This window comes from Pseudopodoces humilis, chromosome 8 (assembly GCF_049639895.1).
Source record: "Pseudopodoces humilis isolate 2021_Gansu_Grassland_sample_001 chromosome 8, ASM4963989v1, whole genome shotgun sequence".
Classification (NCBI taxonomy): Eukaryota; Metazoa; Chordata; class Aves; order Passeriformes; family Paridae; genus Pseudopodoces; species Pseudopodoces humilis.
Window position 1 is genome coordinate 11,575,922 of NC_142207.1, and position 13,606 is coordinate 11,589,527.

Here is a 13,606-nt window from a genome sequence, read left to right on the forward strand (position 1 = left end):
AGCTAATTAGCGGTAATATAAATTTCAATCGTCGGCTGTGGTTGATTGCAACAGACCATCACATGCGTTACAATAAAGGCAATTTCCTCTGCTCCCCAACTACTAATAGTGGGTCTTAATTATCCAAGGTTAACAAAGCATTGCATTGTGCTCTATCATTGTACATCAAACGATGGAGGGAGTATTATTTCCAGAGCATCAGGATCCAGGGTAGCTGTTATAATACTGCAAGTCTGCTCCACAGCAATATTAAACACCACTTGCACAACTGTACTATACTATCTGTGCTATTAAAAATTATAAATTTGGAAAACGCTTGTTTTCATTTCCAAAGTCGATTAAAAAGTTTGCATAATTTAACATCTGTTTATGATTTCAAACACAGCTTTCATAAATGTAAAGCTAATGTGGTCTGGCTCCCCAGCAAAATAAATCCCATTAAAAAAAAGAAGATAAACCTCTCATTACAGTAGGTTTCTTTTTACATGCGTCCAGTGTGTAAAGTGTATGTTTATTGTCAGCAAAATTTTAAAAAAAGCCCTCCGTTGAGCTGTGGTGAGCCCAGGCTTACCTCATTGGAATGTGTCCTGTTCTGGTGCTTGGCTCTGTCCGAGGCATTGGAAAAGGCTTTATTGCAGCCTTCGTGTTCACAGACATAAGGTTTTTCTCCAGTGTGGGACCTCAGGTGTGTCTTTAAATTCTCCAGGCGGGAATAGGCTTTGGAACAACCCTCAAACTAAAATTAAAAAAACACATGAGGAGTGATTAATTAACCAGAAAAATTTGATTTTCCCCCTGCCTAAACCCTTCTCATCTGTTTCTCATTCTTTTTTTTTTCTTCTTCTTTTTAAAGGGCTTGTGTTTTAGGGAACAACATCCACTTTGTTGGGAGAATTTGCTTCCCTAGGCAGGCTGAGAGTTTCAGCAGTGAGTCATATTTGAGGTGCTACTCCTTGTTGGGTAGTTGGGTACCCACCTGACATTTCAACAAGTGAGTCTTTTTTCCAGAAGGGCTAAACACCCCTCTGCTCCTCCCAGAGCTCTCTTAGCCTCTCCTGCCCCCACTTTGCATCTGAAGCACTCAGAAACAGGGGCCCCCTCCTTCCCACCTAGAGAACTGACAGCTTCTCCACAGTCTGACCAGGTTTGCAACTTCACTAGCACCAGCACTGGAAAGGGCAGACAGTTCCCTAACACACAAACAGAAATCTAGCAAGCTTTAAAGTTTCCCAAATTACAGCTTGGGTCTGCTCTTGGAGGATGCTGTGGTCAGGCTGTCTGACATTACCAGTTTAAAAAACAAGACTCTCAGTCTTGAAGACAGATGGATTTTTGGATGACAAAACAGGCCAGGAACCTTCCTCCTGGAAGGAAACCAGCTGCCCACACAATGAGAAGGAACAGCTTGGGAGACGTGGTGAGGCTTTGGGTGATGTAAGTCCTGCCACCCTCCTTTCTGTCTGAGCTGGAGGCTTCTCCCTGCACCTGCCCTGTCTCAGCATGGGAGGATTTCACCTCAAACCAAGGGGGTTCTAAAGTGCTCTTTGACAAAATAAGTGGGAGGTTATAAGAAATGCAAGGCTCCCTTGCAAATTCTAGCAAAATGTTGCACTGCCTGCTCAGCTGGGAGCATTGAAAAGCCCAGGCTGTACTTCCTATATAAAAAACACCCCTTAAATTTCAACAAGCAGCCCTCCTGCTATAATGTATGTGTTGTCTTTTAGTCATGTAGACATTGTAGACATTAAACATGTCTACACGTTCAGTTCAGTTGCAACAAGACTTCACATTGCTCTGTTTGAGTCTTGGCCAGTGAGGAACCTGGAGCCACAGCAGGACAGGTCATGCTGTGTGTCTGATTTTTCCATGGGCAGCTGAGTGGTTCTACACATCCAAAGGTCTGGTCAAAGGCACTTGCATTCAATAGCAACAGCACTTGTCACCTTGTGCTCCACACACACGGGGCCTGCCAGACTGCTAGGGAGGGAGGCAAACATGTAGCCCACAAAACCCACGAAGAATGTAGATACAGGTTGATCCCATGCAACTTTGTTGTGTTGGAAAAGAAGGATTACTTAAGATTCCCTTTAAGGTCTAGCATAGGGATGGTGGACATAAGGCACATTTGCTCTGCTGTTGAGCTATCCATGTCTCTTCAAGGACCAGCAGGAGCATCCTGCAAGACCTGGTTCTTTCCACAGCTTTGTCAGGGCAGGGTGGATCCAGTTTTCCTTCCTCAGACAACTTTCATTAGCCCATTTGTCCCACAGAACATGCCACAGCTCTGAGGTTGCACAGTGTATCTCTTTCTTCTCTTGCCCTGTAAAAACAATCCTTTACAACTCAAGTCGCTTACAGTTATTGAAATACATCATTCCTCTTTCTGGAAAACAAAGGGAACTCAGCATGAGACAACTCATGTGCCCATTCTAGTTTTGCTGGATACTGACACAAAAACACAGTTATTAAGAGCAAAAGTTCTAAGGCCACATTTTCAAATAAGAGCTTCTCAGCAAAGCAGCCTGTGCATGTTCAAAGCAGTTGTTCCCACTCTTACGTGTGGATTTGATTATGCCAGTGGGAGTTCTGGCTGTCATCTGTTGAAATAATCCTTGACCAAATCCCAGGCTGCAATTGGGCTCATCTGTAGCTTTATGTACACCACAAACTTCTTGTCTGAAACAAATGTTGCTTTGAAAAATCACTGCCAGACTTGGACAAGGAATGCTCTGCCACAGAAGGGCACCATCTGCAGAGCTGCCATTATCCCAGACAAATGGAAAATGGTGGTTCTCCAGTTTGGGGACAGTTGCTGTAACATATTGCACATGGAGGGCCTGCAGTTCTCCAGGAGGCAGAGGATGACTTGAGACTCAAACACAGCCTTGCCATTGCTCCAGTGTGACAAAACTGAGTCTTGAAAAGGGCAGGATTGTGCAGCAGTGTTTTTTCCTGCTCCACCACGGCACTAAAGAGGATGCAGCCACTGCTGTTTTTGTCTCCTGAGTCCCTCTGCCTACAAGGGCAGGCTAGAATTGCCCTCAGTGCTCACTTTGTATGCACCAACAATCAATATTTCTTGATACTTTTAAGGAAGATTGGTAAAGCACTAGACTGGGCAAAGTGCTTTAGAAGATTAAAACAAAGGACATGGCCCTGTGCCCCGGGGGAGCTTATGCTCTAAATTAAATGAACACAGGGCTGGAAGATTGATAAAGGAGTCATGCAGCAAGCAAATCATACATATCCTAATATTTGTAAGCAGGAGCTGGGGCAGAGCCAGTGAGTGAGCCAAGCTGGAATTGGCTAATGGAGCAGAAGAGAAGTAAGATACGGGAGGAGGGCTCAGACACTTGCTGAGCACGAAGAGACTCATCCCCAAGACTCTGGGGAGAGGAACAGTGTAATAATGCTGACAGTAGAGGAGGTAAGAAATGCCATCAGGAGCAGAAGGCAGAGAGCAGAGGATATCAAAAGACAGGGATGGACCTTTGGGACAAATAAGGGCTGGAATAAGATGAGGACGGAGACTGTGAACACCTCTCCTATCAGCTGACCACAGTCACTCAACTTCATAACCTTGCTTCCCCTCTTGTGCCCCACATCAGGCATCCTTGCCTGCCCCACATCAGTAAGCAGTGTGGTGGGAGGCTCCAAGTGTGAAGGCACATAAATGATTTGGTATCTTGAGGCTAAGGAGGAGGAGAGCCCAGCTCTCCCATGTGGTCAGTGAGCCTGCAGCCACAGGGCTGAGATATAAAACAGTACCCCATACTCTTCCTCAGGCAGTGCTTAACCCTAGACACAGTGCTGCTGGTATGCAGATCCAAGGACTGAGCTCTTCTTGGGGGTCAAGCACCTATGGCTTAACCTCACCTCTAAATTAAGAGAGCAAAAGCAGGAGGTGTTGGCCTAGATTCCCAGGCTAGAAAGAGGCATGTATGCATGCTTGGGTCTGTGGGTGAGGGAATCTTGCAGTCCCAGCAGTAGTGTGTGATGCCAAGTTAGACACAACCAGGGTTAGGCAGCTCCCCACAGTGTGGCATTACTGGATTTCTTTCTTGGATGTAGGCAACTAAATTAGCTGGATTTTCACCTTAAGTGACTTGTCCTGAGTTGCTTTGGATCTCTGTGGTAGATCTGAAATAATTCTCACCAAGGAAATGCACTTTTGCCCACTAACACCTCAACCACACTCCTTGACCTCTTGTCCTGTACCCAGGGTCTAACCTGCAAGTAGCTGTAACCCAGACACAGAGGGCTGGACTGGCTCTGAGCTGCTGCCAGTGGCTGGACTGGTAGAGCCCTACCTGAAGCCATGCCCAAGTTTTGTGACCACCCCAGCCTGGCACCCCATTTGCCAAGTGAGATGTACCATGTGTCCCTGCCAGCTCACCGTGCACTTGTGTGGCTTCTCTCCCGTGTGCCTTCGCATGTGCACCACCAACATATACTGAGCCTTGAAGGGCTTCTGCTCCCGTGTGCAGTCCTGCCAGCGGCAGACAAACTCCTTCTTCTCCCCGTGGATGTGATCGTTGTTGATGTGCTGGTAGGACAGAAAAGAAAACCAGGTCACTCCTGGAAGAGCTGATGCCAGTGAATCACACACGGTGCTCTGAGAGCCAGATGTTCCCTCCCCAATGCTTGTCAGGCACTGCAGCACCTGAGTGCCAGGTGCACAGGTAACACCAGGGACACGGACCCAGCACTGTGGTCTGGTGTGTCCTGCAGAGCAAGGTGTGCAGCACCCAGCACGCTGGGTACAAAACAGGCTAAAAATGGGAGGTTTGCAAAAGCAATGGAGACCCATGGTGCCAGGAAGAAAGGAGCCCTCTCAGTGAACCCCCAGCTGATCGATGCCACTCTTGAGGAGGATGACAGAGCAATTTTTGTTTCTGCTGAACTCCCCTGTGCTGCATTTATGCACCTGAGACCCTTTCCTGGGGTGCTGCTGGAAGACAGTGGACAGGAGGAGACAAGGCTTGGTTGGATTCAATAATTTTAAAGGTCTTTTTCAACCTAAATGATCCTATGCTTCTAAGTCCATATGCTGGCCCCATGACATCCACCTGCTGTCCAGAGCTGGTGGCTGGCAGGAAATGACAGCACCTAAGAACTATGCAGCAAGGAGAGCTCAATTACTGCTAATTACTCTGGGCCACGAGATTCTGTGCTGGAGTGCTGAAAAGCCAGACCCAGGATAAAGCAAGCAAGTGGTGCTTGCTTTATCCACACTGGTAGGGAGAAGTGGGTTGCTTTTCTCCCAGTGCAGGGCAGATGAAGCCCTGCCGAAAATAAACAGAGCCAGAGGCCAGCCCATTGGCAGTGCTGTTCCCGCGGCGGCCTTGTCTCTCTGAATGGGGTCTCATTGCCAAAAATAATGCCTGTCCTCGCTCCTGTGTTTTCAGAAGACATTCACTGACAGGAAATCCTAAAATAAACCACTCTGGTTTTGCGTTTTGGCTTTTTTTGTGCTGAGATTTTTTCCAGCCCCCGCCTTCATCCCCCAGCCAAGGCCAGGCACACATGTTGCAGCTAGGGATGAGACTCCTGGGGCAGTGAGGCAGCACAAGGACACAAAAGTGCATTAAAAAAGATTCATCAGCCTTCACAGTCACCTCTGAATCCAGCCTTAGCATTCTCTGTGCTGCAGTCCAACTGTGGGGTCAGGGTCCTGCTGCCTGGGGTCCGAGTTCCACCCAGGGACAAGAGGAGGTGTGTGGGGTGCAGCTGGTCTCTGGGGCACCGCATGTAAACCAAAGAGAGAGCCAAAGCTGTGTGCTGGGAGAATTGGGGAAGCCTGCGTTTGGGAGAGGTTTCATATGGGTTTAGAGTTCTGCTGCCTACAGATCTGGTTTTACAATGTGGCATTGGTGACATTTTAGCCTCAGATGGTGGAAATCTGATGAACCTCCCCAGAGACCCATGGACATGCTAAACCATATCCAGACCAGACTGGGGAGATACATCTCCAGGCTCTGTTTGTGTGGGAGTCTATCTTGCAACCAAGATTACACATAGCAATGCCGGGAGTGTGGGAGAGCACAGGCTTACCCTTTTGGTCTTGTTTAACCAGAGGAAGAACATTTATGGAAGGGGAACCATAGCGCCCATTCAGGACTATTCACTCCCTGTCTGGGCAACATCTGCTTCCCATCACATGGTGTAGGAGGAGTCGCACAGCTCACCCCACTCCAGCTAGAGCTCCTTAGCCCCTACCTGGCTGAAGGCTTTGCTTGGGCTTCTCTCAAGTGTGACCTTTGAGGTTGGGAGCAGCAGTGGTGCTTGCAAAAATATGTCATCACTTCTGCTGCTCCCTATAGACACTTCTCCTACAAGCACACTGTGTATGGGGAACAGACCCTGCTCACCCAGGTACTTTGCTCTGCACACAAACTAGAGTTTTTCCATGCATGGTGAGATGGCACCTTCTCAGAAGCTGGCCCACGACATCTGTATTTCATTTGCATGTGTATTTTGGGCATCCCAAATCCACAGCTTCATGTTGCTAGTAATCACTGTACAGAAGATTCAATTTTTGTAACCTTCCAAATTTAGGAAAATCTTGGGATATTCCATCAAATGTTTTTCTTTGGTTTTTGGTGGGTTTTTTTTCTTTTTTTTTTTTTTTCTGGAAATAAATTGTGCTGAGCTGCCTGGCACTCTGAACTTTGCTCTGGGCAGAGTTAGTTTTTCTTACATCTGAGAGGGGAAACACACAAAAACTGCTGAACAAATGTGAGCCCAGCCCAACAGACAGGCATGCTGTGGTTTAACCCCAAAAAAACAATGCCCTATGGCATGCAATGTGCAACCCATTAAGCACCTTATCACTCAATCAGCCTTGAAAACTCTTTCCAAATCTGTCTGTACTCAAGGACATGATGCACTGAACTAGTGCCTTCTGGCAGAGGTGGGCAGGCACCAGCCTTAGATGGAAGAGCATGTGCCCAAAATTATAATTTAGAGTGTAGTCCCTCTGGACAATGTTTGTGTACAGAACTTGGGCAAATGGTGACTGATGCCTATTTGGGCGTGTATCTAAAACGAAGATATATAAAAAATGGTGAAAGCAGACACAAACCCTCAGGAAGAAGGCTACATGTGAGTTGCACATGGGTGGCCCCCGGCAAGCTGGAAGTCCAGTTAATGCAAGCAGCAAAAGGCTGAAGGAAAAGGAGAATATAGTAGATCCTGTTGCAAAATGTGTTTAATCCAAAACTCTGCTGCAAGCATCAGGCTTGCTGGGCTGGTGAATTCCTAGCAGATATGGGCTGGCCTCAAAGATGTGGGACTTGCACCATAGACCCAAAATAAGGACTGGGAGGGTGTTGGGCTGGGAGCAAGAAGGGGCTTAGACACAGATCATATCTGATTTCACAGGCACTTCCCTGAGTATGAGGGATTTGTTGACCCCAGAAGCCAAAGGAAACCTAACGGTGGATACCCAGATGAAGCAAAGCATACAAAAGGTTCTTGGAATTAATTAGAACTGAAAATCTGATTAATGACTTGGTTTGGGGATCCTTCAGAGAGCAGTTTTGACACTGGTTTGGGAACATCACTGTGATTATGGAAGCCCTATTTCCCAAGTTTTCGAAAATCAACCCACTTTCTGTGTTTCAGACACTGGAGCATATCTCTAAACTGAAAGTGCTCTGTTTCTGTGGGAGGGATGAGCTGAGCAGGACAACAGCCTCTAAGTGATATGGCTCCACAGCTCATTAACAGCAGCATAAAAGGCTTTCTCTGCCTGGACTAGGACTGAGGACAGCATGGATGATCCCTGACCCATAGCTGGTGTAGCTCCGTGGGAAGGCTCAGTGAATACGGCCAGTGAAGAGAGAAGGGCTCAGCTCCCTTCCCCATTTTCTGATCCAGTCTTCTGCACTGAGCCTTCTGTCACTGGGCCATGCACAAGGGAGACTGAAAGTGCAGCCTCAGCAGCTGAGAAGGGAGCAATATCACATAATCTATGAGAGGCTTCTTTCAGCTGAACTCCTCGGGGAGCAGCGACCTGCTTTGGCAGTGTTTACACACCGTATCTCTGATTTGCACCTTTAGTAGCTCCCAGGGTGAGCTCTGGCTGTACAGCAGCTAGTGATAAAAAATGAGGACAAGTACACAGAAACCCAAATTTATCGCTGGGATTTCCTCCCAACCATTACTCACATGGACGAGCTGCTCCTGAGTGTCATATTCCTTTGTGCACCCTTCCCAGTGACAGTTAGTCTCATAAATAACCTCAGGCTCCTGTTTACATTCATCCTTATCAAGATCTTCTTTCAGGTCTGTCAGATGCTCCTGCAACACATAACGGTGCATTGTATAAGGTGAACTTCTTTCATCTGAATTCCTCCATCACTCATAGATTACAGGGCAAGTATCAACTGATCACAAAACCATGCTCGTTGTGGCTACATAACATCCACGATTACTGTGGAATAAAGAGCTACAGGGTTTTGGCAGAAGTGGATCAGATTTGACAACAAGATCTGAAACACCCCAAAGCCACTGTTGAAGCAGTGCCTGGATTCAGCTGGGTTGTGGGCAGTCCTAGGAAAAACTGAAGAAAGGAAAGAGCTGGCTTCTGACCTTTGTTGTATTCTTCCCTGGAGCAAAACAACTGATCTGGGTGGAGTGGAGAAACATGAGCATAAAGAAATTACAGAGCAGTCAGAGCCCAGAGCCCACGCTCACCTGACATGGGCTGGGCAGGAGGTTCCTGTTTTCTGCATCTCTGAGTTGATAAGAAAAAAAATGATACCCAACCCAAAGATTTATGCCTGCAGGATTCTCCACAGGGACAAAGTGATGAGCTCTCAAAACACTTCTCTGAGAGGGGAATTTGGAAAGCATGAGCAAGACCCAGTGAAGAGGAGGTTGCAGAACAGAGGTCCTGGGACTCTGGACTCATAAAAGAGTTACTTTAATGTTGGGTACACTGTAAGGTCTCTCTTTAACTTCTCTGTCCAGCCAGCTCCCCAGTGTAAAATGAAGCACAGAAGATTTTTGTTACGGCTGCTAGGATTAAAGCATGGGCAACTACACAAGTGTAACATACAACATAATCAGTACAAATCCAAGTAAGGACAACTGTCAGCTCTGTGTCCATCGGACACCTGCACTACAGACTGGGCCATCGACATCCAGTATTGGCTTGGGAATCTAGCAAGACAAACCCTGCAGGTTTTGGCCCCCTTCATTCCCTTTCCTCCCAGATACTACTGTTGCCTAGCACAAAGCATCCTGCCTCCAGGACACGTTTGGATAGGAGCATCTGGGGTGACTGACCACAGCAGACGCTGTTTCTCTCAATCTGCTGCTCCAGTTGGACCCATATGTGTGTAGACACAAACTCAGACTGTCTCTGGCCTGCCCAAACAGACCTATGTGGCTGCCACGTCCTTCCCCACCAACACCTTCCCAATGTCTACGGGAGAGCTGCAATGATTAATGACTTAATGACATTATATGGCTTGGAAAGTGAGATGTGCTGTACCAAAGTTCAACAATTTTCATTAACTAGCTCATGACACCCATGCCAGCAGTGCCGTTTCTATTTAAAAGTTTAGATATGGAGAGGAAGAGATTTGTTTTAATTAGCTCTGATTTAAAAAAAAATAAAATTGCAAGATGGCTCTTGGGACAGGGAACTGTAGTAATTTACAGAAAGACTTCAGGAGATTCAAACTATACCAGAGCCCAGAGCAATAGTCTGAGAAAGTTCAAACAGCAGCTTCTTTTTCCTGCAATTCCTATTTGGTTGAGCTGTACAAATTATTTTTTTTTTTAATGTTTGTCTCTGTGCAAAGTGCGGTCCCCAGACAAACGTAATTTTCTACTAAAAATCTTATTTCGCCAAAATTTTTATACTTTCTGTTGGAAAAATGAAATAGTAACAATTTAATTTGTTGAAAAGGATTGACTTGTTAAATTTCTAGCCAGTTCAACACTAGTCTGAATCTCTGCTGGAGCTCTCTTGTGGCACTGTAGAAGTTCAGTATCTCAGGTCCCTCATGCTTGGTACTTCACCGTATCCCACAAATCTTGTCTGATTGCATTTTTTACAGCACAAACCATCATGGGAGATGCTGTCTTGGCCAAGGATTGCAAATGCCCAAACCACTGCTCACATGGGGTGTTTCAAATGCAGCATTTCCAAAACAAAACATACACGTTTTTGGGGATAGATGAACTTCACAGTCAGCAAAAAATGGATAGTCAATTATTAACTGACTGTAACACAACTTTTCAGCACAGTCTCCTGCAGAAAAGAAATTTCTAAATTTAGTAATTCTTCTTGCTTAGACTAAAGGACCCGCTACATTCAGTTTTTTCATCTGTTCTCCTTGCCAAGAATGGGCTGTCTGTTACACGGTACCTTCTAGTAATTTCCCAGTCAATACCAAAATGCTACAAGATGTGGAACCTAAATGTCCCTTGGGGAATTACTTCACATACTGCTTCATTAGGAACTATTAGATGATCAGTGTGCATTTTCCTACTCCTAATTTCACCTTGCTATTCTAATCAAATCTCATTGCACCACTTTATTCCCTGCTCCATTCAGTGCCAATTTCAGTGTTTTAATTTTTAAGAGTAAGTGGATGAAACCCCTGGAGCAGGGCTGCAGGGGTGAGCCAGGCTGGTGCTATCCAAGCACTGCCAAGCTGGGCACACACAGCTTCGCACAGAGCAGCACAAGGAGGATGGCAGCCACTGAGCAAGCAGCTGTCTGTCCCACAGCTCCTCCAGTAACACATGCTTAGAGAAAGCAACTGATGGCTTTCAAATATTTTTTCATTTGCTGCAAGAAATAAATACATTGCCCTATTAGCCCAGGTAGTGGCCAGATTAGTTTTTCAGGGCATGTGATTTTGCAGCAGTGTGTAGATGCACGCCTAAACTCAAAGCTCCAGAGAGGTGCCTCTTTGCCCTAATCGTGCTGACTACAGCATGTTTATCTTTCCCTGATATGCTATCTTCATCAATTTTACCAGCCCCCTGATGACTGCACACGTTGCTGTCCCCATGCATCATGCTGAGACCTGCTCCTGAACCAGGGCAGAAGGAGAAATTTGTCATCAACTCTTCCATTCGCTTGACAATAACACGGCCTAATATTTCATGAAAATGAAGTGCCCAGAGCACTCCTGATAGTTTACAGTTGTGATAAAGGACGGTCAGATGGATACTGTCAGCCATTAAACAGTTTGCAATCACAGAGCTCCAGAAAGAAAGCAAAGGCCTCTGGGCCCTTCTTGGTGTCAAATGTTGTGTCACCAGTGTAAAGGATGTTTCTAGGAGCAATTCCTTGTTGAATCAAGAAGTCGTACTTTTTTTGCAAGCTTTCTACCTACATGCAAGCTTCCCTCATAATCTATGTTTGCTCTGAGACACTAATGCAGCTTGCTTTGCACAGAAAACTCAGACATCATTTTTACATTATTACACTTGATATATTTGCTCTCTCCTCTTTTTTCCTATCCAAGCACAGAAACAGCAAGCTGAATCCCTAGTACCCATGGAATGCTTCACTCAGTCACTGCAGCTCTGCCCTGTCCCTTCCTGGGCTTTGTGCTCCAAGGGACACCTGCCTGGCTGGCAGATTTTGCTGCCTTGCTCCCAGCTGCAAAAAAAAGATGCCAAGAGGATTATTTCCAAAGATGAGACCCAGCAGCTCACCACCTCAAGCCCACAGCATGGCTCGCAGCAGGGAGGTTACCTGTGTGTTTGGGGACACTGGGGGCAAGCCCTCAACTTCAGTCTTGACTTTGCTGCGTTTGTTAATTACTGGATTGACGGTGCTGCTCACGGCCGACTCACTGCTCTGCTTGCTCTAGGAAAGAAAACCAGGCAAGAAATGGCACTGGGGTTTGGGATGACAGACAGACAGCAGCCCACTTCCTCATTAAAAACTAACTTTAAAATCAGTCAAGGTTGAGCTCCAGTAGTGGCAGGGTATAGAAGGGTTGGCCTAGGGTTCATATGAAAACCAGCCCATGTGGGTTTGTGCAAAGCAGGGGGATGGGAGAGAGGGAAGAAGAACCAAGGGCAGCCCCAGCTTCTGCAGGCTCACTGGTGAGCTTGGCCTCACCACTGCTGCTTTGTTTCAGAGCAATCCAGTCCATGGCATAGCCATCAAAGTCTTATACAACCCCCATCCAAGCCACATTTCTCAATGTGACAAAATTATTTGTTGGGAAAATGAATTCCTGGGGGAAGCAGGAGGCTCTGGTTATATGTGAGGGCTCTGGTATGCTGTGTCCATGAAAGACTATGTGTGTAATTCGCTAAGCTCCTAAAAAATAAGATCAAATTCAGGAGAAAAACCATCCCATTGTATGTGCATAAAATTGGAACATTAGCACTTTAAATACTCTTGCTAATTGCTTAAGATTGGTCCTGCAAATTATCAAACAGAGGCAGAACTCCTTCCAGCCACATTATTTTGGTAACCAGTTTGTAAGGAGAAAACAAAACTAATCAGTAAAATAACCTGCAGTAACAAACAGAGTTTGCAGTGCAGCAGCCATAAGAAACCCTAAAATAAACTAGTCTTAAAAGTTCAGTATGATACAACTAAAACAACTATTTGAAATGGGTGTGAAATACGGTGAAATAAGTCTCTGGGGACAAAAGCAACTGCAATTTAGACTTGGAAGGAATGTAAGTGGAAAAGAAAAATTATTAAGAATGTGCTAGGCATATTCACTAACCCAGTGCATGTGCAGGGCTTGTGCACACATGTATGTGCTTGTGTGCTCACAGGTATTTGTGTGGGATCTCATTCCTAGTTTTCAAAATCTGGCCCGGCTTTGCAAAATTTAGCAGTAAAAATCAACAGCAGGGACACATGAAGAGAAAACCTACTGATAAAGAAGGAACAGCAAGTAAATGTGAAGAGGTCCTACAAGGATGCACTTACATGTTAAAGATTAAGACCATCATCATGGTTTACATGAGTACAAAAAAGGAAGGAGGGATTGGTGAAGGTCCCAACAAGAAGCTTGGTTCACAGGTGCTTATTCTGCAAAATACCTGTTTTTACAGCAACTGATTTCCCTCAATTTCAATAACGTGTTCAAGGGGATTTCCTGCTTGGGATGACCTTGCATATTGTGTTCAATGCTTTGATGGACCAAGGCCTTTGGTTTCTATGTGGGGAGGTGCAAGGAAGGGAGATGGGCGCAAAATTTGTCTGTGACTAATTCAGAAACACTTGCTAGGAATAAGAAAAAGCAATGTAAAGGGACAGTGTGAATAAAAAAGAGAATTGTTAAAACTCCCACAGCCACCATGAAGGGAAGCCCGCATCCCACAGAAAATGTGCCTCCATTTCCACATGTGCCATTCAGGATGGCCATCCCTACCTGGCTGGAGTCGGAGATGCAGTTGCTGTTGCTGCTGCTCTGTGCTGGTGATGGGTTCACAGAGATGACTGCCATGTGCTGCCGCGGGGGGAAGGTTGGGGATGGCTGGATCAGGGGAGGAGTGTGTCCAAAGGCTGAGCTCAGGCCTCTTTGCTGCGTCAGGATCTGCTGGTACGTCACGGGGTTAAGCGGGTGGGGGAAGCTGAATGCTGGACTGCAGCAGGAGGAGA

At 46.1% G+C, this 13,606-nt stretch overlaps 1 protein-coding gene across 2 annotated transcripts in view; it reads right to left on the reverse strand.

Annotated features, from left to right (window-relative positions):
- Positions 1 to 13,606, reverse strand: part of GLI2 (GLI family zinc finger 2) — a 204,798-nt gene that overhangs the window by 13,587 nt on the left and 177,605 nt on the right. For both annotated transcript variants that reach the window (XM_088059036.1, XM_005519663.3), the window contains 5 exons: positions 13,377 to 13,590; positions 11,729 to 11,842; positions 8,173 to 8,304; positions 4,397 to 4,546; positions 572 to 736 (listed from right to left, as the gene is read on the reverse strand). In XM_088059036.1, coding sequence (XP_087915162.1) covers positions 572 to 736; positions 4,397 to 4,546; positions 8,173 to 8,304; positions 11,729 to 11,842; positions 13,377 to 13,590 — 775 coding nt within the window. The remainder of the gene's footprint in view (positions 1 to 571; positions 737 to 4,396; positions 4,547 to 8,172; positions 8,305 to 11,728; positions 11,843 to 13,376; positions 13,591 to 13,606) is intronic.